General features: G+C 66.9%; 1 protein-coding gene across 2 annotated transcripts; it reads left to right on the top strand.

Moving 5' to 3' along the window:
• The first annotated feature begins 2,363 nt into the window (after positions 1–2,363).
• ATP6V1B1 (ATPase H+ transporting V1 subunit B1) lies at positions 2,364–20,542 on the top strand. Of its 2 annotated transcripts, XM_032686933.1 has the most exons (14): positions 2,364–2,531; positions 10,008–10,063; positions 11,689–11,787; positions 13,200–13,293; positions 15,101–15,178; positions 15,719–15,858; positions 16,408–16,509; positions 16,602–16,699; positions 17,382–17,505; positions 18,315–18,465; positions 19,125–19,207; positions 19,345–19,449; positions 20,008–20,137; positions 20,241–20,542. In XM_032686933.1, the coding sequence occupies exons 1-14, from the start codon at positions 2,432–2,434 to the stop codon at positions 20,405–20,407; spliced, it is 1,527 nt and encodes a 508-aa protein (XP_032542824.1). In that variant the 5' UTR covers positions 2,364–2,431; the 3' UTR covers positions 20,408–20,542. The 2 variants fall into 2 exon arrangements, with proteins under 2 accessions (XP_032542824.1, XP_032542825.1); XM_032686934.1 differs by lacking the exons at positions 2,364–2,531; positions 10,008–10,063 and adding an exon at positions 10,923–11,180.
• Positions 20,543–22,281: the final 1,739 nt, after the last annotated feature.

The raw sequence follows: 22,281 nt of genomic DNA, 5'->3' as shown, positions 1-22,281 counted from the left end.
AATAAATGATTTTATGAGAAGGTTTCGGTGATTTTTTTATTTTTTCCTCAAAACGGAGCCTTTCTACGAAATAGTATTTATTGTTCCCTCCCTTTGGAGCTCTTAAGGGGAGCTCGGGGGGGGTCGGCACCCCCGGCGCAGGTGGGGAAACTGAGGCAGGAGCAGGGACAGGGTTTGGTTGGGGGTCCCGAGCCCCCCCGGCCCCCCCGGCTCAGAGCACGGCTCGCCGCCAGCATCTCCGTTCTTCTCCCTGGCATTCGCCGGGTGCTCCCGGGGTGCTCCAACCCCGCCACCCCAACGCCGTGTGTGAGGTTTGGGGTTTGCCGGGACCCTTCGCCCTCCCCCTCGTCACTTAATTTATATTTATCCCGTCGGTCCCGCTCCCGGCGGGCGGGGGCTGCTGGCGGCGGGGCAGCCGTGCCCCCCCCGGGCGTGAAATCCCGCCCTCAAACCCCCTTCGGGACTCGCTTTGCTTTGGTTTTCCCTCTTCCCAGCCGAACCGCAGGGATTTTCCAAGCTTTCCATCCCCTCTTCCTCCCGCTCTGGGCTCGCCGGGAGGAACCCGGGGTTTGCTGGAGAAGGGAACCCCCCTCAACCTTCTTGGCTGGAGGAGGTTTGGGGGCGTTTCAGAGAAAGCAAAGCCCAGTTCGGTTTTGGGAGGGTCCCCGATGTGTTTTCCCGGCCCGGAGCATCCTCGTGGCTCTCCCGCATCCTCCTCCCGCTGCTCCCCGTCCCGAGGGATCCGCGGGAAGCACAGCGGGGAGACCGCGGGCCGCTCCTTCCTCCCCTTGAAACCCAAATGCTGCTTTCACAGAGGTCCCAGATCGGATCCAAAGCTGCTGCTTCTCCAAAGTTCCTTCTCCAAAGCGAAGCTGTCCCGGGGGTCGTGGGGGGCCGTGGGGACACCCGTTCCCCCCCAGTTCATCCCAATCCAGCGGCTCCTCCAGCCTGAGGGGATCGGGGGAAGAGCTAAAAAACCCCAGCAACTACTGGATGTAAAACTTTAAGGAATAATGTGGTTTCTTATGGTTTCTAATGGTTAATAAAAGTCATGTCCTGCCTCCTGCCTCCACCTCGTCCTCCATTGCCTTTGGGATCCAGGGTTGGGAATCCCTCGCCCCCTGCTCTGGGTGCCACCAAACCTTGTGGGTGTCCCCAGTCTCGTGGGTGTCCTCAGTCTCGTGGGTGTCCCCAGCCCCGTGGGTGTCCCCAGCCCCGTGGGTGCCATCCCAGGGTGGCATTTCGAAGCCCAGCGTGTCCTGCTCTCCTCAGAGCCCCCCAGGAGTGAATCCCCCCCCTCTGGGGACACTTCCACTACCCCGTCCCTCGGAATGAATCCCCGCACCATGGGGATACCTGCACCCTTCCCCCCTTATCCCTAACCCTATCCCTGTCTCTTGTCACTACCCTTATTCCTTACCCCTTTTCCTTATACCCATCCATTTTCCCTTCTCCTGTATCCCTGTCCCTATCCCAACCCCTGTCCCCATCCCTGTCCCTGCCCTTATCACTGGCCATGTCCCTGTCCCCGTATCATTCCCTAGCCCTTACCCCTACCCATACCCCTTATCCCTATCCTTATCCCTTATCCCTACCCCATCCCTGTCCCTTACCCCTACCCATACCCCTTATCCCTATCCTTATCCCTTATCCCTACCCCATCCCTGTCCCTTACCCCTACCCATACCCCTTATCCCTATCCTTATTTCTTATCCCTACCCCATCCCTGTCCCTTACCCCTACCCATACCCCTTATCCCTATCCTTATCCCTTATCCCTACGCCATCCCTATCCTTATCCCTATCCTTATCCCCTATCCCTACCCCATCCCTATGCCTTATCCCTATCCCATTCCCTATCCCTTATCCCTATCTCATTCCCTATCCCTTATCCCTATCTCATTCCCTATCCCTTATCCCTATCCCATCCCTATTCTTATCCCTACCCCATCCCTATCCTTTATCCCTATCCCTTATCCCTACCCCATCCCTACCCTTATCCCTATCTCATTCCCTATCCCATTCCTGTCCCTTATCCCTATCCCATTCCCTATCCCTTATCCCTATCCCATTCCCTATCCTTATCCCTATCCCATTCCCTATCCCTACCCCCGTTCTCCCTCCCCGAGGCCGACGGTGCCGCCGGTGTCCCTTGTGTTGCCGGTGTCCCTTGTGTCGCCGGTGTCCCTTGTGTCGCCGGTGTCACCTGTGCTGCCGGTGTCACCTGTGCTGTCGGTGTCACCTGTGTCGCCGCTGCCTCAGGTGCCGCCGGGTCCGCGGGCGGGGCCGCCCGGGCGGGCGGGCCGGGCAGGGGCCGGGCCGGGGGTACAAAGCCCGGGGCGCTGGCGCGTCCTGCCCGGTCCCGCCGTGACCGTGACCGTGACCGTGACCTTGTCCGTGCCCGTGTCCGTGACCGTGCCCGTGTCCGTGCCATGGCCGCCACCAAGGCACCGGCAGTGGCGGCAGCGCTGGCAGCAGCCCGGGAGCACGGGCTGGCCGTGAGCAGAGACTACAGCAGCAACCCCCGGCTGAGTGAGCGGGGGGCACGGGGGGCACGGGGGGACGGGGCGGAGAGCGCCGGGGGCGGGCACGGCACCCCTGTGCCCCCGGGCAGGGTGGGCGCCGTGGGTACCCCGGGGCGGCAGGGACGAGTGGGTGACACCGGGCAGAGGTGGGTGGGTGGCACCGGGTCGGGAAGGGATGGAGGTGGCACCGGGACAGGCAGGGGGGACGGGGGTGACACCGGGGCAGGCAGGGACGGGGGGTGACACCGGGGCAGGCAGGGGTGAGCGGGTGGCACAGGGGCCGTGCGTGTCTCTCGGGGGGGCACAGGGGCCGTGTGTGTCTCTCGGGGGGGCACAGGGGCCGTGTGTGTCTCTCGGGGGGCACAGGGGCCGTGTGGGGCTGTGGGGGTGCCCCCCCTCCTGGGCTCCGCACTGCAGGGGCCGGGGAAGGCGTCCCGGCCCCCCGAGGGCCGTGGGGTGCGCGGGGGCTGCGGTAACCCCACAGGGGTGCGGGGGTGCCCCGGGTGTCCCTCTCCCCCGCTCCGACAGGGTGTGGGACCAGCCAAGGTGTCCCTGGGGTGAGCCACGCGTGTCGGGGGGTGGGGACGTGTCCATCGAGGGGACGTCGGTGTGACACCAGCGGGACTTTGTGTCACACCCGTGGGTGCTCCGTCCGTCCCCGTGTGCCCCCCGTGGCTCCTGAGGGTCTGGGGGCTCCTGGGGGCCTGGGGGCTCCTGGGGGCCTGGGGGCTCAGCGCTGGCACTCCCGTCCCGCCCCGACCTCGGGGAGCCTGGCACGGTGCCCGCCCCACACCGGGGGGTGGGTGAGCCCCCCAGCACCCCCTCCCCGACCGCCCGCGGCACCAAGGACGTTTGCTGTGACCTTTGTGCCTTCGCTGCCGGGTCGGGGTGGTCGGAGGGAGTTCGGAAGTCACCTCCCAGGACGCCACCTCGCCGGTCCCGAGCCGGGTGGCTCCGGGCTGGCACGGTCCCGGCCGCTCCCTCCCAGCCCGGCCGGCCCTGCCCGGCCCCGCCGTGTTTGGTGTCAACACGGAGCCGGGAGCGGCCACCCGGGGGTGACTCGTGTCCCGGTCACCTGGCTGAGCGCCAGCCCTTGGCCCGGCTGTCCCTTTCCGAGGCAAAAATGCTCATTTCCGTGTTCATTCCCCCCCCTGCCGCGTTTCCCCCTGGGAGCGGGACGGGCAGTGCCGGCTTTGCCAGGCTGGTTCTGCGCGGCCAAACCCGGCCCCCCCATCCAGGCTGGCACAAAGTCCTGCCCGGGGTGTCGCTGCCACCCGGGTGGGGGGCGCGTGAGGGGCACAGGGTGGGCTCCCTGCCGATGGAGGGCCGGGAGAGGGGGGTCCCGGCGCCCCAAAATGGGCTGCGAGGGGACGGCAGGGGTGGCACCGGGAGGAGGGACCCCAGCAAGGGGGCAGCTGGCAGGGAACCTGAGGGTGACAGGGGGGTCTGGGGGAGGTATAAGGACACCCCCGAATTTGGGGGAAGGAGCAGGGTGTGGCTGAGGGCGCCTGAGCTCCTCGGGGTGCCACCTGGGCACAGTGGGGCGGGTTTGGGTGGGACGGGGGGGTGCTGTGGGTCCGGGCCGAGGTGGGCACCGCCCCCGTGCCAGGGGGGTCTCAGGTGTGCGCCACAGTGCCAGCTTCACATGCCGTGTGTCCCTCAGCCCCACGCGGTGCCCCCCAAGTTTGAGGTCCCAGAGTGGGGTCCCAGAGTGGCGCTGGGCACAGGGAGGGTGGTCAAGCAGTGCCGTGGGCAGCCAGGGTTGGCAGGGACGGCAGGCAGGGGTAGGCAGTGCCCGCAGTGCCCATCCAGAGCCCGCTCTCCCGAGAGACAGCCGAGCGACCGGCGGCCGCTCCCCAGCGCCGCGAATCCATTAGCACGAAAGAGCCACTTCTCACCTCCCGGCCTTTGGCTCGACCCAGCGCCGGGAAAAGCAGCCCCGGGAGCGATCCCGCCGCCGGTCCCGCACGTGGGCTCGGGGCCCTGCCCGCACGTGCCCGTACCTGTGCGGGGGGGGGGGGGTCCCCGCCTGTCCCCCCCCGTCCCACCCGCTGCTTCAAACTTAGCGAGAGCAGCCCGGGAGCTGGGCTGGAGAGGGATGGGAGGATGGAGGGATGGATGCAGGAATGAATAGATGGAGGGATGGGGGGATAGGTGCAGGAATGAATAAATGGAGGGATGGAGGGATAGATGCAGGAATGAATAAATGGAGGGGTGGGGGGATAGGTGCAGGAATGAATAAATAGAGGGATGGAGGGAGAGATGCAGGAATGAATAAATGGAGGGATGGAGGGATAGATGTAGGAATGAATAGATGGAGGGATGGGGGGATAGGTGCAGGAATGAATAAATGGAGGGATGGGGGGATAGGTGCAGGAATTAATAAATGGAGGGATGGGGGGATGGAGGGATAAATGCAGGAATGAATAAACGGAGGGGTGGAGAGATGGAGAGACGGAGGGACAGACAGATGGAGGGACAGTTTCGGACCTGAGGTTGCTCCCCAAGAGCCTTGGGGAGGCGGGGTGGTTCTGGGAGGTCTGGGGGCTGTGGCAGAGCCCGGGGAGGCCCCGTGGGGAGGTGTGAGCCACCCCCCCTGCCCATTTCCAAATCCCAAAATTGGATTTTTAAATATATAAACCCCGGCAGCCGTCGGGTCCCGGGCAGCAGGAGGCAGCCGGTGGTGGAGAGCTGGGCTCGCTGCTCCCCTCGCCCTCTTGCCAGCTCTGCCAGCCCCCTGCCCCCTTCCCAGTGCTGCAGACGGGAGGGGCGTGGGTACCTTGGGGCCCCCCACCCTCTGGAGCTGCCCCCCACCCTCTGGGAAGCAGAGCAGGGCTGGTGTCCTCGGCGTGACCACGGGGGCTGGCAGTGCCAGGGGGCTGTGGGGAAGGGGCTGGCGGGGTCCTGGGGCCGCAGCTGATGGATCCATCCATCCATCCATCTACCCATCCCTCCATCCATCCATCCATCCATCCATCCCTCCTCCATCCCTCCATCCATCCCTCCATCCATCCATCCCTCCATCCATCCATCCCTCCATCCATCCATCCCTCCATCCATCCATCCATCCATCCATCCCTCCATCCATCCATCCATCCATCCATCCATCCCTCCATCCACCCACCCACCCATCCATCCACCCATCCATCCATCCATCCATCCCTCCATCCATCCATCCCTCCATCCATCCATCCATCCACCCATCCATCCATCCATCCATCCATCCATCCATCCATCCCTCCATCCATCCCTCCATCCATCCATCCATCCATCCCTCCATCCACCCACCCACCCATCCATCCACCATCCATCCCTCCATCCATCCATCCCTCCATCCATCCCTCCATCCATCCATCCACCATCCATCCATCCATCCATCCATCCATCCATCCATCCACCCATCCCTCCATCCACCCACCCACCCACCCATCCATCCCTCCATCCATCCATCCATCCCTCCATCCATCCATCCATCCATCCATCCATCCACCCATCCATCCATCCACCCATCCACCCATCCATCCATCCATCCTTCCCTCCCTCCATCCCTCCCTCCCTCCCTCCATCCCTCCAGCACCCCCTGGTCCACTCCACTGGCACGGGCCCCTCTGCCCCACAGCGTGGGGGGATCCCTGAGCCCTCCACCTCTTCTCTTTCCCCTCGGAGCCCCCCCCTCCCGGCTCCCTCAGCCCAGCTGGCCCGGCGCGGGGTCCGCAGCCCCCTCCCCGCCTCCCACGCCCCCAGCCCTGTTTTGTCTGCCGGCGAACGCGGCAGCAAGCCCAGCAATTTATTTCTCCTTTTTTTTTTTTTTTTTTTTCCCCCTTCCTCGGGCTGCTTGTTCGGTTCACGCTTGGCTGGGGCTGCCTTTCTTTGGCTGCCCTCACATGACGTGCAGGTGTGTATGGGAACCCTCGCCCGCCGGGCCCTAATTAGTGGCATAGAGTGTGACCCCCCGCCGCGCCTTTCACGGGCTCTGCCGGGCTGGGACAGGCCGGTGGGTTTGACAGCGCGGCACAAAGTGACACACGGCACAATGGGCAGGTTGTGGAGGGGGGAAACGGTCACTTAGGGACTGTCGGAAAAGTCCCAGGATGGCCCCGGGGCAGGATGGTGGCTCGGGAGGAGGGGGTGGGGTCGGGCCGAGCGGGATTTTGAGCGCGGGGTTGCCGTCGGGGATGGACTCGTGTCCCATCCTGGGAACGGGGCCGGGTCACTTCAGACATCAGCAGTTTGGTTAAAAACTCAGCATTTACGGAATCCTGAAATCCCAGGCTGGTTTGCGTTGGGAGAGACCTTAAAGCCCCCCCCCGGTGCCACCCCCTGCCATGGCAGGGACCCCTCCCCCCGACCGGGTGGATCCAAGCCCCGTCCAACATCCTTCTGATGAAATCCATGGGATAATCTACAGACCCGTTGAGCCTCCTCCTCCTCCCTGTCCTTGCCCTGGGGCACTTGGGGGCTGTTTATCTGTCCCATCTCCCATCTCTGCCCCAGCTGGGTCCCACTCCGTAATTCGGGATAGGGCTGAGCATCCCTCGCTGCATTCCCGCTCCAGAGGCCAAGGTGACCCTGCCCCGGGGACAGGACACAGGGAATGGCTTCCCAGTGCCAGAGGGCAGGGTTAGATGGGACACTGAGAGGGAATTCTCCCCTGTGAGGGTGGGGAGGCCCTGGCACAGGTCGCCCAGAGAAGCCGCGGCTGCCCCTGGATCCCTGGAAGTGTCCAAGGCCAGGCTGGAGCCCCCCGGGCTGGAGAAAGGTGTCCCTGGGGTTGGCACTGGATGGGCTTTAAGGTCCCTCCGACCAAAGCCTTCCACGATTCCCTGATCTCAGCGGTCCGTGCCCCCCCTCGGGCGGTGGGAAGGGGCCGCGGGCGCACTTTGGAGTCGAGCCCTAAGGCGGGCGCGGCCCGGGGGGGCCGGGGCGGAGGGGCCGGGGCCGGGAGGGCCGGGGGGGGGCTGGCGAGGGCAGGGCGGGCGAGCGGCAGCAATTAGCGGCGGGCGGGGCCCCCTTTGTGCGCGGGGCCGTGTCCCCCCCCGGCCGGCGCGGTGGGCAGCAGTGCGTGAGCGCGGGCGCTAACGGAGATCGCATCTGACAGGAGCTGTGAATTTGGGGCTGGGGGTGTGGAAAGGCCAGGTTGAAAGACTTTTCTTTTCCCTCGGCCCCTCTGCCTCCGCCCCCCGCTCCCCGGCCGTGCCCCCGGCCGGCCGCCGCAGCCCACCCACCCCGCCGGCCCGGCCCGGCCCCGCTCCGCTGCCTAATTATGGGAATTGGAGCTTCCCGGGGCTCCCCCGCCGCTGCCTCGGCCCTCCCCCTCCTCTGCCTCCTCTGCCTCCTTCTCCTCCTTCTCCTTCACTTTTTCCATGCTAGATGGATGGATGGATGGATGGATGGATGGATGGATGGATGGATGGATGGATGAAAAGAGGGATAGCTGGATGGAGTGGATGGTTAGATGGGTGGATGGGTGGATGGGTGGATGGAGGGATGAACGGGATGGGTGGGTCGAGGGATGGATGGAGGGATGAAAAGATAGATAATTAGATTGCATGGATAGTTGGATGGATGGGTGGGTGGATGTGTGGGTGGATGGATGGATGGATCATCCGTCTCTGTGCCCAGGTTGGGCAGAGAAGCTGTGGCTGCCCCTGGATCCCTGGCAGTGTCCAAGGCCAGGTTGTATGGGGCTTGGAACAACCTAGGCTCCCGTGGCAGAGGGAGGGACTGGATGGGCTTTCAGGTCCCTTCCCACCCAAACCAGGTTGGAATTCTGTGATCCTCATGCAGAAGTGTCAGGGGTCACTGGCACTGCCAGTTCTGTGCCCTGGCATGGGCTGGGAGAGGGGAGGGGGACACTGGGGGTGCAGCTGTGCCACGGGGGTGACCCCACGCTGCTCTGTGGGTTGTGCAGGGATTGGTGCTCCCCAAACTGTGGCCAGCGGGGAGCAAAGGGGACCCATCCCCTAGAAATGGAGTCCCCGGGGCTGATCCAGCTGGGGACAATGCCAGCACCACCCCAGGGACAGCCGGGGGGCTGAGGGGCAGGAACCCCCTCCCAGTGCCAGGACACGGCCCCCCCATCCCAGGGCCGGCAGGAGGGGGGGTGAGGAGCCCTGCAGCCGGCCCGGCCCCTCCCATCCCACCGGGATCACGAGGGAATCCCAGCCCCGGCGGGAGGAGAGGGGGCAGAGGGGTGAAAGGGCCCGGCGGGGTCAGCGAGCCCCCCCTGCCAGGGCAGGATTTGGGCACTGACACATCCTGGGATGATCAAGGGCAGCTCAGGGCCGGCTCAGTGCCCCCACACCCACCGGGGCTGAGCCCAATCCCGGCACCCCTGGCCCTGCTGCCTCTCCCTGGGCTCCCCCCACTGGGGCTGAGCCCAATCCTGGCACCCCTGGCCCTGCTGCCTCTCCCTGGGCTCCTACACCCACCAGGGCTGAGCCCAATCCTGGCACCCCTGGCCCTGCTGCCTCTCCCTGGGCTCCCGCACGGCCTCGGCCCCTTTGGCACCCTTGTCCTTAATGGCCCGGGTGTCTCCTGCCCCACGGGGGTCCCTGGGGGGCCACACCCCCAGCACCCCCCTGTCCTCACCCGAGTGTCACCCCGGGTGTGTCCCTGGTGCCCCGTGGGGTCTCGGGGCAGTGCCCTCTGCATCCCACCAGGACTCTCAAAGGATGGTGGTTTTAAACCAGAAGAGGGGGATTTCGATGGGATATTGGGAAGAAACTCTTCCCTGTGAGGGTGGGGAGGCCCTGGCTGCCCCACCCCTGGAAGTGTCCAAAACCAGGTTGGACAGGGCTTGGAGCAACCTGGGCTACTGAGAGGTGTCCGTGCCCATGGCAGGGGTGGCACTGGGTGACATTTAAAGGTCCCTCCCAACCCAAACCATTGCGTTCCGTGACTCTCTGCAGGGCTGTGCCCATCTCAGGGGGTCAGGGCTGGGCCCGGGGGTTTTGGGGGGTGAGGGGTCTGTGCCCGGGCTGGGACAGAGGACGTGGGGTGGGTGGGAAAGGCCTGGTGGGATGGAGATGCCCTGCTGGGACCTGCAGGAGCCACTGGAGTTCCAGCAGGTCACCAGGCTGTGGTGGCACCCTGCTGGGATGGGGTGTCCCAAGGCAGGGAACCTCTCCTGGTGCTGCTGGAGGGGTGAGCCAGGGAAGCTGGGGGACGAGGAGAGGCCTCACTGCTGGTTGTGGTGACATTCCCAGTTGTGACATCCCTGCCAGGTGTGTGGGAACACCTCCGGGAGGTGACACATCCAGCTGTCACCAGGCACCACGGCAGGAGTGACATTCCCGCAGGGTGGGTGCTCCAGGTCTCCAGTTCAGCTGCCACTGGTCACTGGGGCTGGCCCTGGGATAAGGAATGGGACAGCAGGAGGGGGTGGCACTGGAGTGGGATGGATCCCAGGGTTTGGTGCTGCCAGTGCTGGGATGGGGGTGGGAGCCCCCCCGGGACTGACGGTGTGTCCTCCCTTCCCCAGCCTACAGGACGGTGTGTGGGGTCAACGGGCCACTCGTGGTGCTGGACAATGTGAAGGTAGGAACCTGTCTGGGGGGGTGACAAGGGGACACCTCGGCAGTGTCACCTGGGGCTGGGCAGGGACCACCCTGCTGTCCCCCCTGGGCTGGGCTGTCACCCAGGCAGGGAGAGGGCACCGGGGGGAGCTTGTCCCTCATCACCTCTCTCGTGTCCCCCGGGCTGTCCCCTCTCCCCTGTCCCACATCCCTTCTCCCCATCCCTCATCCCCTGGGCCGTTTTCCAGGCTGGTCCCTTGTCACTCGTCCCCTGTCCCCTGGACTGGTCTCCTGTCCCGTCTCTCCTGTCCCCTGTTCCCCTGAACTGTCCCCTGTCCCCTGTCTCCTCTCCACTGTCCCTCGGGCTGTCCCCTGGGCTGTCCCCTCTCCCCCGGGCTGTCCCCTCCTCTCCGGGGTCCGAGCTCCCTCCTCTGGACGCGGTCGGCAGCAGAGCCCGTGTCCCCGTGTCCCCGTGCGATTGTCGTGTCCCCGTGTCCCCGTGCGGGCGGTGTGTGCCCCGGGGGGGACGAGTGTACGCTCGGCCCGGGGGCACTGCGCTCCGGCCCCAGTGTCCTGTCCCCGTGTCCTGTCCCCGTGTCCTGTCCCCGCGTCCTGCCCGAGCTCGGCCCCTGCCCCTGTTCTCCTGTGCCCCTGCCCAAAATCCAGCCCTTCTCTCCAGGCTCCGTCCCTTGTCCCCTGTCCAACCTGTGGCTCCTGTCCCTTGTCCCTTGTCCCCTGCCCAACTTCCAGCTCCCTCCGGGACCCCGCTCTGAGTGAGACCACGGCCCGTGTCCCAGCCCGGGGCGGCACCTTGGTGTCACCCTGCCTGTCCCTGCTCCCGGCGCAGGGTCTGAGCTCTCTTGGGTGGGCTCCGGGCCCCTGGGGGACCCTCTGAGGGGCTTTGTTGCCCGCTGGCTCGTTTCCATGGCCCCTTTCACGCCGAGCCCGGCGGGACGGGAATTAACCAGCTCAGTTAAAGAGCCAGCCCGTGGCGGGGGTTTCCTCGCCTTTGTCGTCCCTTTATCCAAAGGTCTTTCCAGAAGAATTAAAGTCCAAAGTTCACAGGGCCGGAGGCAGCCCCGGTGGCGGCTGGGAGTGAGGAGGAGGAGGAAGAGGAGGGCCGGGAGTGTGCTGGGCAGGCAGGGCTGGGCAGGGGAGAGACCCTTTGGACGTGTTCCCCAGAGCAGGACGTGTCCCCTCAGCCAAAGGGCGGCACAAAAGTCCCCTCCACTCGCCCTGGGGGAGTTGGGGAGGGTGGGTGGTATCCCCTGGGGTGCCGAGTCCCACTCGTCCCCGTGGCCAGTGCGAGGTGGCACCATGGTGGCCCCGTGCCTGGCAGGGACTGTGTGAATTGGCGGTACCGGGACTGTCCCCATTGTTGGGAGCATTGCCCAGTGTTGTGGAAACCGAGGCAGGAGCGGTGCAGAGCCTGGAGCGGCTCCAGGACGGGGCAGGGACAGGCAGCACCTTCCCCCGACCCCCAGCGCTGTCCCGTGTCCCCCCTCGGTGTGCGGTGGCCTCGGGGAGCACAAACCCGCCCCTCGGGAGGGGAAATGGGGCAGCCTGGCAGGGTTGGGGGGGCAGGGGCGGGCTGGGGGGTCACAGAGGAGCCCCCCGCCCCAACTCCCCCCTGCCCTGTCCCCGCAGTTCGCCCAGTACGCCGAGATCGTGAACTTCACGCTGCCCAACGGCAGCACCCGCAGCGGGCAGGTGCTGGAGGTGATGGGCTCCAAAGCCATCGTCCAGGTGAGCCCGGGGGACACGCGGGACCCCACGGCCCGGGAATGTGTCCCGGGGCTCTGTCCCAGGGATCTGTCCCGGAGATCTGTCCCAGGGATCTGTCCCAAGGATCTGTCCCGGGGCTCTGTCCCAGGAATCTGTCCCAGGGCTCTGTCCCGGGGCTCTGTCCCCCTCCAGCGGTAGCTGCCGCGTCCTTGTCCCAGCGCTGTCGGGCTGCAGACCCGCTGTCCTGGGACACGCGGTGTCCTGGGATGAGCACTGTCCTGGGACACGCGGTGTCCTGGGATGAGCGATGTCCTGGGATGAGCACTGTCCTGGGATGAGCGATGTCCTGGGACACGCAGTGTTCTGGGATGAGCAGTGTCCTGGGGCGGGTGGTGTCCTGGAATGGGCGATGTCCTGGGACACGCGGTGTCCTGGGATGAGCACTGTCCTGGGGCGGGTGGTGTCCTGGAATGGGCGATGTCCTGGCACGGGCAGTGTCCCGGTACAAGTGCCCGGGGACAGGGGATATCCCGGGACAGGCAGGGGGCTCCCGGGATTTGTGTTGTCCCGGATTGTCCTGGGACAGGTGTTGTCCCCATCCCTTATCCCCACGTCCCCCCCACCGACCTCCCGCTCCATCCCCGCAGGAAAACCCGGGACCCCCTGCCAAGCCCCCCCCTCACCATCGGCCCCCAGTGGGGCCCCGACTGGGACGGGCGGTGGGTTCTGGGGTACCCCCAGTCCGGGGCACTGGGGGCTCCCTGGGGACACTGGGACTGTTTGGGGTCATCCTGCCTAATTACGCCGGATCCCCCCTAAACCAGCCCCCCCCCCTCCCCCAGGGCTCGGGGGGGCTGCGCAGCTGCCCAAAATCACTCCTCTAATGGCACCTGCGTCTCTGTGATGCCCTTTTAATCCTATTAGGGAGTCAGGCTCGGGGGGAAAGGGGGGGAAACAGGGATAAAAGGGAAGAAAATGAGCTTTTCGCAGACCCGGCGTTGTTGGGGGTGACCCGCAGCACCTGCAGCCCCGCGGGGGGCTGCGGCCATCGCCCCCCCTCAGACCCGTCGGTGTCCCCCGCCCCCCCCCCAGGGGCCACCCGGCTCCAATTAAAGCAACGATTTGGAGGTTAATTAATACAAATGATGTCAAATATTACACTGATCAAACAAAAAGCCTTTGGCTTCCCCGCCCTGCCCTGGGCGCTGCATAAGGGAGCGGGATCCCCCCCCTCTTCGGGGTTCCCCCTCCCCAGAGCCCCTCAGAAGGGGGTTTTCTTAACCCCGAGGGCTCCCCCCCTTCTTTTGTCTCTCCTCCCCGGGGGGGGGTTCGGGTGAGCGCGGATCACATCCCCCCGCACACCCCCTCCCCTCCGTGTCCATTAATCCCCACTAATTGCCCCCCACCCGCCCGCTGCCCCGGGGGCTCCGCAGGTGTTTGAGGGAACATCTGGGATCGACGCCAAGCAAACCTCCTGCGAGTTCACGGGGGACATCCTGCGCACCCCCGTGTCCGAGGACATGCTGGGTAAGCCCCGCCCGCGGCTGAGCCCAGGCACAGCTCGGGGCGTGGGTGGGGGGTCACCCAGGAGGGGCAGTTTGGGGATGTTTGGGGGGTGGGTTCAGCTCTGGGGCTGAGTACATGACCCTCCCATCCCTGGAAGTGTCCAAAGCCAGGCTGGACAAGGCTTGGAGCAACCCGGGATAGTGGGAGGTGGCCCTGCCCATGGCAGGGGTGGGACTGGATGGGATTTAAGGTCCCTTCCCACCCAAACCGGTCTGGGATTCATTATGGCCGGGTGTGAGCCCCCCTCCATCCCCACAGACCCCCTGCACAGCTGGGTGCCGGCAGCCCCCCCTGAGCCCCCCCAGCCTCCCCCGGGGGTGTTCAACCCCCCCAAACCACGTTAGAGGTTCCTGAGTGTCCCCCAGCGCCAGAGGGGTCACGGCCGGTGACGGGGGTCACTCGGGGTCGCGGGGGGGACGGGGACCCTGGGCTCCTGTGCCGCTCCATGGTCCGGGGGCCGCGTGTCTGCCGCGATCTCCATCCCGCCGTGGACGGATCCCGGTGCCCGGGGCTCGGCAGCGCCCGCGCCCCGCCGCAAAGGGCAGCGCAAAGGGCACGTGTCGAGCGCGGTTCGGCTGCCAGCGGTGACGGCCGGGCACGGGGAGGGACCTGCTCCGCTTCCCCCAGCCGGGGACCCCTGCTCCCGCAGCCAGGGACCCCCATTCTACCCCAGCTAGAGACCCCTCCTTCCCCAGCCAGGGACCCCCAGCTCCCAACAGCCAGGGACCCCCATTCTGCCCCAGCCAGAGACCCCTCCTGCCCCAGCCAGGGACCCCTTCTTCCGCAGCCAGGGACCCCCTCCTCACCCAGCAAGAGACCCCCAGCTCCCCACAGCCAGGGTCCGTCTGTCCCCGTACAGGGTCGGCCAGCGCGTCCCCCCAGCGCTCCCGCAGTGCCGCCCCTCAGCCCTGGCCGGGGTCCCCCCTCCCTGGCCGGGGTCCCCCCTCCCTGGCCGGGGTCCCCCCTCCCTGGCCGGTCCCCCCTGTCCCCGCGCGGGCTCGGGGCCGGGGCCGCGGCTCTGCCGTGCCCGCTGACCTTTCATGCTCCGCGCTCGGCGCCCCGGCCCTGCCATCACCCTGATCCGCTCTGACACCCGTGACGTGTCCCCGGCCCTGCTGGGGACCGGCAGAACGTCCCGTGGGGCGGCAGCGGGGCGGGGGGGGGCCGGGGGGGAGGCGGCGTGTGGGCGCAGCGGCTTCGTGGCGATCGATGCCGCGGCTCCGAGCCGGTCGATGAGGCTGAGAGGGAGCGGTAATGCCGTGTGACCCCCCCCTCGGGCAGGCGGGGGGGCTCTCGGTGTCACCCCCCCTCCCAGGAGCCGGGGACCCCAAGGGAGAGGTGATGGGGTGGCTGGGGACATGGGAAGGGGGTCCCGGGGCTCTCGTCCCCATGGGCTGGCACCTTCCTGCCACGAGAGCCGTGGTGTCACCCAGCCCCCGGGTGACACCGCCCACCCCGCGCGGTGACACGGGCACACCTCGTTCCCTGGGATGGGGTCTGGGGGTACCCACAGCCCCCCTGGTGCCAATTCCTCTGCTCCCCACCCACAGCGCCCCAGCACCGGTACCGGTGTCCCCTCTGGGCACCCCAGGGGTGTCCTGTGGGAGCGCTGGGGACCGGGATCGGGATGGGGACCGGGATCGGGATGGGGACTGGGATCGGGATGGGGACCCTGCCCCACGCCCACGGGCCGGCAGGTGCCCCCCGGCAGCCTCCCCCCACCCCGGCTGGTGGCCCCGGGCAGGGACGAACCCCTCTGTCCTTGCAGGTCGGGTGTTCAACGGCTCCGCCAAACCCATCGACAGCGGCCCCCCGGTGATGGCCGAGGACTTCCTGGACATCAACGGTGACGGCTCCGGCCCCGCGGGGCTGCCCCGGCCGGCCCCGGGAGTGCGGGAGGGACTCGGGGACAGCCTGGCACGGGGGGTAGCGCTGGTGGTCAGAGCGACCCCGTGGTGTCACCCCATCCCTCCATCCGCCCGTCCATCCTTCCATCCCTCCCTCCATCCGTCCGTCCTTCCTTCCATCCCTCCCTCCAACCCTCCATCCGTCTGTCCATCCCTCCATCCGTCCCCACGGGGGTGCCCAGGGGGGTGTCCGAGTGCCAGGGCGGTGCCTGTCCCACCCCAGGGCTGGGGATGCTGCCCCAGGAGCTGCTCCCTCCTTATCTCCAGAATTTGTTCCCTAATTTTTGGCACCCACCGGGGCGAATGAGGCCGCCCCACCCCCGGCAGTGTGCAGGGCCGTGCCGGACGGGGCTTGGAGCAACGCGGGCTGGTGGGAGGTGTCCCCGGGTGGAACCGGATGGGCTTTAAGGTCCCTTCCAACCGGCCCCATTCCATGACTCCCCCTTTCCGGGGTGCCCCCCGTCCCTGTCCCGCTCCAGGCCAGCCCATCAACCCCCACGGGCGCATCTACCCCGAGGAGATGATCCAGACCGGGATCTCGCCCATCGACGTCATGAACAGCATCGCCCGCGGGCAGAAGATCCCCATCTTCTCTGCTGCCGGGCTGCCCCACAACGAGGTGGGGGCCCGGGGGGGCAGGAGGAGGGATCTGGGGGGGCTGGAGCCTCTCTCCTGTCCCAGGGGAGCCCCGGCAGCCCGTGCCTCGGTCTCTGCTGACACACCGAGGGGGAAGCAAACCCTGAGCACCAAGAGCTGGGGGGGAAGGGAATCTGGGCTCATGTGGGAGCCCAGACCGGGCTGGGGGGCTGCAGAGTACCCCAAATCCCCGGGGGGCGGCCGTGACACGGGGGGGCAGAGCAGGAGGGGCTGGAAGTGCCGGAGGGGGATGGGATGGGATGGGATGGAAACAGCTGGGCGGTGACAGCAGAGGGTGACCACGGGCACGGTACGATGGTGTCACAGGGAGGGGGACATCCCACTGCCCCCCGACCCTTGGGGGGGCACCCCCCGTGGGCTGGGCGGGCAGCTGGGGGTGCGGGGGTCCCTCCTGGGGTGCCCTCTCCTGTCTCCGTGCCCTGTCCCCGCTGCCACGGGGCCGTGTCCCGGTCCCGGGGGGGCCGTGTCCCCTCCGGGGGGTCCGTGCTGCCCCCTCCTCTGTCCCCCCCAGATCGCGGCGCAGATCTGTCGCCAGGCGGGGCTGGTGAAGAAGTCCAAGGATGTGGTGGATTACCACGAGGACAACTTCGCCATCGTCTTCGCCGCCATGGGGGTGAGCAGGGACAGCCCCGGCACAGCCGCAGCTCTGCCCCGCCCTGGCCCGGTGTCCCCGGCCCCGCTGAGCGCTGTCCCCGCCCCGGGCAGGTGAACATGGAGACCGCCCGGTTCTTCAAGTCGGACTTTGAGGAGAACGGCTCCATGGAGAACGTGTGCCTGTTCCTCAACCTGGCCAACGACCCCACGTGAGACACTCCCCTGGCTCCGGCACCCGCTCCTCCTCCTCCTTCTTCCTTCTCCTTTTCCTTCTCCCTCCTCCTTTCTCCTCCTTTTCCCTTCTCCTTCTCACTTTTCCCTCCTCCTCCTCCTTCTTTCTTATTCTTTCTCCTTCCTTCTCCTTTTTCCTTCTTCTTCTCCTTCCTCCTCCTCCTTCCTCCTTCTCCTTTTCCTTCTCCCTCCTTCTCCCTCCTCCCTCTTTCTCCTTCTTGTCTTCTCCATTTTCCTCCATTTTCTTTCTCCTTCTCTCTTCTCCTTGGCCTTTCTCCCTCTCTTTCTCCTCTCTCTCCTTTTCCTTTTCCCTTTCCTCCTTCCTCTCCTTTCTCCCTCTCCTTTCTCCCTCTCCTTTCTCCCTCTCCTTTCTCCCTCTCCTTTCTCCCTCTCCTTTCTCCCTCTCCTTTCTCCTCTCTTTCTCCTCTCTCCTCTCTCTCTCTCCTCTCCCCCCTCCTCTCCCCCCACGAGGCCCTGCCCACCCTCAGGTGGGTCGGGGGGGGCTATTCTGGGACCCCAAAGCTGCGGGTCCCTCCCTGAGATCCAGCCCTGCCCCGGGGGCTGCAGAAGCGGGGGGACCCCCCTCCTGCCCTCCCGGTCCCCCCGGACCTGCTCTGCGGGGACTGACCGTGCCCCGGGGGTGCCCCCCGTGCCCGGCAGGATCGAGAGGATCATCACCCCCCGCCTGGCGCTCACCACGGCCGAGTTCCTGGCCTACCAGTGCGAGAAGCACGTGCTGGTGATCCTGACCGACATGAGCTCCTACGCCGAGGCCCTGCGGGAGGTCAGCGGGGACTGTCCCTGTGCCCCGGGTCCTCCTCGGCTGACAGGGGATGGGGACTGTCCCCATTCTGTCCCCTGGGTCCTCCCCAGCTGGCAGGGGATGGGGACTGTCCCCATTCTGTCCCCTGGGTCCTCCCCGGCTGGTAGGGGATGGGGACGGGCCTGTTGGGGAGCCTGGGGTGCCCAGGGGACTCGGGCTGCTCGGGGTGCCCAAGTAATTGGGGTACTTGGGCTACCTGGAGTCCCCGGGGTGTTTGGGGTGCCTGCCGTGCTTGGGGTGCCCAGGGTGCCCAGGAAACCTGGGGTACCTGGGGTGCCTGGGGTTCTTATGGTGCCTGGGGAGCTTGGGGTACTTAGGCTGCCTGGGACAGTGGTTCCAAGGGTGCTTGTGGTTTTGGGGTGTTTGGGGTGCTTGGGCTTCCCAGGGTTCTTGGGGTGTTTGGGATACTCGGGGTGTCCAGCACACCTGGGGTGCCCAGGGGATTTTGGGGTGCCGGGGGTGCTCAGGGTGTCCAGGGTGCTGGGAGTACCTTGGGCGCCCAGGACATCTGGGGTTCTTGGGGTGTTCGGGATGCTCAGAGTGCCCAGGACACGTGGGGTTCCCAGGGTTTTTGGGGTGCCCAGGACACCTGGGGTTCCCAGGGCTCTTGGGGTGCCCAGGATATCTGGGGTTCCCAGGGCTCTTGGGGTGCTCAGGGCGCTCGGGTTGCTGGGGGTGCCCGGGGCACTTGTGGCACTGATGTCCCCCGGTGTTCCCGGGGTTTTTGGGGTGCTGGAACCCCCCCAGCCCCAGCGCAGCCCCCCCTGCAGGTGTCGGCAGCCCGGGAGGAGGTTCCGGGCCGGCGCGGCTTCCCGGGCTACATGTACACGGACCTGGCCACCATCTACGAGCGGGCGGGGCGGGTGGAGGGCAGGAACGGCTCCATCACCCAGATCCCCATCCTCACCATGCCCAACGACGGTCAGCGGGGCACGGGGGGCACCGGGGACACGGGGGGACTCTGGGGACGCGGGGGGGACTCTGGGGACGCAGAGAGGACTCTGGGGGGCACGGGGGGCACCGGGGACGGGGAGGGGATTCTGGGAACACGGGGGGACTCTGGGGACACAGGGGGCACCGGGGATGTGGGGGGACTCTGGGGACGCAGGGGGGACTCTGGGGATGCGGCGGGGCTGGGTCTTCCCCAAGCCAGGACACTGCAGGGCTGGGAAATGCCGGATTGTTCCAACCCGGTTTTTGGGAGCTCCTGGGGTGGTGAAGCCCTGGGTGCTCACTGGGGTGCTTTGGGGTTATTGTCCCCCCCAAATCACCCCTCTGGGCCCCCCAAGCGGGAGAAGGGTATCAACCAAAGGGTGGGGTTGGGGGACATGGGGAGCACCCACGGGTGCCCCAGGACACCCCACCTGCCCGGGTGCCCCAGAGGGGACACAAACCAGCCAAGCCACCCTTCATCAGTTCCCCTTGGGGTGCCCGGCTCCTGGGCAGGGGGTGACACCGAGACCCCCCATAGCAGCCCCAGGGGGGCCGTGCTGCCCCTGTGACCCCCGACATGGGGCACGGCCGTGTCCCGAGCAGCCACACCCACGGGGGGGGCTCACAGCACCCTGGTTCCCCCCCAGACATCACCCACCCCATCCCCGACCTGACGGGTTTCATCACCGAGGGGCAGATCTACGTGGACCGGCAACTCCACAACCGGCAGGTTCGTTCCCGAGCCCCTTCCCGGCTCCAGGGTCGGATTGGGGGCCCAGAGACCACCCCGGAGCAGCAGGGTGGGGGTGGCCAGGGCAGGGGGTGGGTGCTGGACAGGTGTACATTGGGGTCCCTCTCACCCTGCAGATCTACCCCCCCATCAACGTCCTGCCGTCCCTGTCCCGGCTGATGAAATCGGCCATCGGGGAGGGAATGACCAGGAAGGACCACGGGGACGTCTCCAACCAGCTGGTGAGGGCTGGGGGACACTGGGGGGGGGTTGGTTTGTCCCTTCAGAACCCTCTGCCCCTCACTGGGGGGGCTCAGCTGAGACCCCCCTGCAGAGCTGCTCCAACCCTGGGAACAGCAGCAGGAGGACGTGGAGCTGCTGGAGAGAGTCCAGAGGAGGCCCTGGAGATGCTGCCAGGGCTGGAGCCCCTCTGCTCTGGAGCCAGGGTGGGAGAGCTGGGGGGGTTCCCCTGGAGAAGAGAAGGCTCCAGGGAGAGCTGAGAGCCCCTGGCAGGGCCTGAAGGGGCTCCAGGAGAGCTGGAGAGGGACTGGGGACAAGGGAGGGAGGGACAGCACACAGGGAATGGCTCCTAAATGGAAGAGGGGAGATTTAAATGGGATCTTGGGAAGGAATCCTTCCCTGTGAGGGAAGACCCTGGCCCAGGTTGCCCAGAGAAGCTGTGGCTGCCCCTGGATCCCTGGGAGTGTCCAAGGCCAACCTGGCCTGCTGGAAGGTGTCCCTGGGTGGGCTCTGAGGCCCCTCCCAAGCCCCCCCATTCCCGTGTCCCATGGCTCTCCCAGTACGCCTGCTATGCCATCGGGAAGGACGTGCAGGCCATGAAGGCGGTGGTGGGGGAGGAGGCTCTGTCTGCCGATGACCTGCTGTACCTGGAGTTCCTGCACAAGTTCGAGAAGCAGTTCATCTCCCAGGGTGAGCGGGGGGCCCCGCACGGGGGGCCCCGCATGGGGGGCTGGGGGCTGGGGCTGCCCCCCGGCACCCCCCGGCTCCTGCACCGCCCTCCCTGCCTTGCCAGGCCCCTACGAGAACCGGAGCATCTTCGAGTCCCTGGACCTGGGCTGGCAGCTCCTGCGCATCTTCCCCAAGCAGCTGCTGAAGCGGATCCCGGAGAACATCCTGGCCGAGTTCTACCCCCGCGAGGCCAAGGTGCCCGGGCAGGGCCCGGTGGGCACGGCCCTGTGACCCCCCAGATCCCCCCGGAGCACCCGAGGGCCCCCGGAGGGGCTGCCTGGGCCGGGCTGCCGGGGGGGCACCGAGGGTGTCCCGGGACCGGGAGGAACCTCCTTTCCTTGGGGAATAAAGCGCTGTGGTACCAACCCCCTGTGCTCTGCTGCTCCCTCTGTGGCCCTGCCCTTCCCAGCCCAGGGATCCCTGGAGATCCCTGGAGATCCCTGGAGATCCCTGGAGACCCCGGGGTGCTCTGTGGAGCAGCAGCCCCTGCCCAGTCTGTGCTGCCCAATGCAGGCAGGGGTGCAAGCAGAGGTGCAGGCAGAGGTACAGGCAGCCACACACATCCCCCCACTGAGCTGCATCTCCTCAAACCCCCCCATTTCCATATTTTGGGTGCCCTGGGGGGTGCCCATGCCATGAGGGTCCCGCAGAGCTCCCTGGGCAGGGTCCCAGCACCTCCCCAGCCCGAGCACCCGCGGCTGGGGCGGGGCAGGTTTCGGTTCCCCCCTGCCCGGATCGGGGTCCCCCCTCCCGGGGGAGTCAGGGGGCGGTTTCACTTCCCTGCAGCGGCGAGAGGAGGTGGCAGAGCCGGGGCAGGGGCAGGGGCAGGGGCAGCTCCCCCCGCTCTGTGGGGTCGGGGCCGCAGCCCCCACCATGGCCGGGGCCAGGCAAGGGCTCGGGGGGCCCCTCGCAGGTAAGGTCCGGCCTCGGGAGATCGGGGGGGGGGCTCAGGCGTGTCCGGGGGTCTGTCTGTCTGTCTGCCTGCCTGTCTGTCCCTGTGGCCACCACCGTGGCCTCCAGAAGGTTCCCAGTTCTCTCCAGTGGGAGAGGGTTTGCAGGGAGTGAGACCAGCCCAGAACTGGGGCTGGAGGGGGATTTTCTCTCCCCAGCGGAGGGTCCTGGGGGTCTTCACTCACAGCACCGCGGGTCCCACGGGGGGTGTGAGGTCCGGGGTGGGGAGGGGGGTGGATTACAAAGTGGGGGGGGGGGGAGGAAGGAAGCGAAGGAGACGGGTGGGATTTACATTCCAGAGCTCATGCCCCACCCGATTGGGGATTCCGGGAAGGGTGGGAGGCCGGGATGCGCCTCAGCCCCTCTGGGAGCTGCCTGGGGGGAGCCGGGTAAACAGCCCCCCCCCCAAATTCCCCCGTACCGCGAGGACCCCGGAACGCTTGGAGACAAGGGCTGTCCCCAGGCCCAGCATCGGGGACCCCCGGCCCCCCTGTGACTGTCCCCGGGGCCGCTTCCCCCAGTACGTGGGGGGGTCTCACAGCATCCCCTCCCCCAGATCCTTCACCCCAGCGCCCCGCGGGGACACCCAGGGCTGCCGGGGACCGGCCAGGCCCCCGTGTCACCCCCCTGGCCCCCGTGTCACCCCCCTCGCCCCCCGTCTCCCCCCACACCCCTGGGCCGGTTCCCTGCAGCCATCCTGGAGTCCGGGAGCAGCGCAGAGGAGGAGGAGGAAGAGGAGGATGCAGAGACAGCTACGGGACAGGTATCGCTTCCAGAATCGTTTTCTGTTGGATTTCCCCCTCCCGCCCCCATAACTCGAGGGGGGTGAAGGGCGGGTGTCCCCCGGGTCCCCCCCATCCCGGCTGGGTGTCCCGGCTCCGGGGGCTGAGCCCGGGGGTGGCACAGACACAAGGTCCCCGGGGGTGGCACAGACACAGCATCCCCGGGGGTGGCACAGGCACAGCGTCCCCAGCACTGGCAGCGTCCGGGTGGCTCGGGGCTCATCCAGAGACCTGGCAGCGCCTGTGGCAATGGAATGCCAGTGGAATGCCAGTGGAATGCCAATGGAATGCCGTGCCAATGGAAGGTCTCGCCTGCTCCCTTCCCTGCTCTGCCAACGCAATGCCCTGCCGATGGAATGCTATGGCGACATA

The sequence above is a fragment of the Chiroxiphia lanceolata genome, chromosome 4 (assembly GCF_009829145.1).
Source record: "Chiroxiphia lanceolata isolate bChiLan1 chromosome 4, bChiLan1.pri, whole genome shotgun sequence".
Taxonomy (NCBI): Eukaryota; Metazoa; Chordata; class Aves; order Passeriformes; family Pipridae; genus Chiroxiphia; species Chiroxiphia lanceolata.
This window is presented reverse-complemented; position numbering and strand designations above follow the sequence as displayed.

Bases quoted from the DNA above. Each gene is read 5' to 3' on its own strand.
- ATP6V1B1 (XM_032686933.1), top strand. From the start codon at position 2,432: ATGGCCGCCACCAAGGCACCGGCAGTGGCGGCAGCGCTGGCAGCAGCC. The intron at 11,788-13,199 runs GTGAGCCCGGGG...GGGGCTCCGCAG, and splicing joins GCTCCAAAGCCATCGTCCAG to GTGTTTGAGGGAACATCTGG. The intron at 16,510-16,601 runs GTGAGCAGGGAC...CGCCCCGGGCAG, and splicing joins TCGTCTTCGCCGCCATGGGG to GTGAACATGGAGACCGCCCG.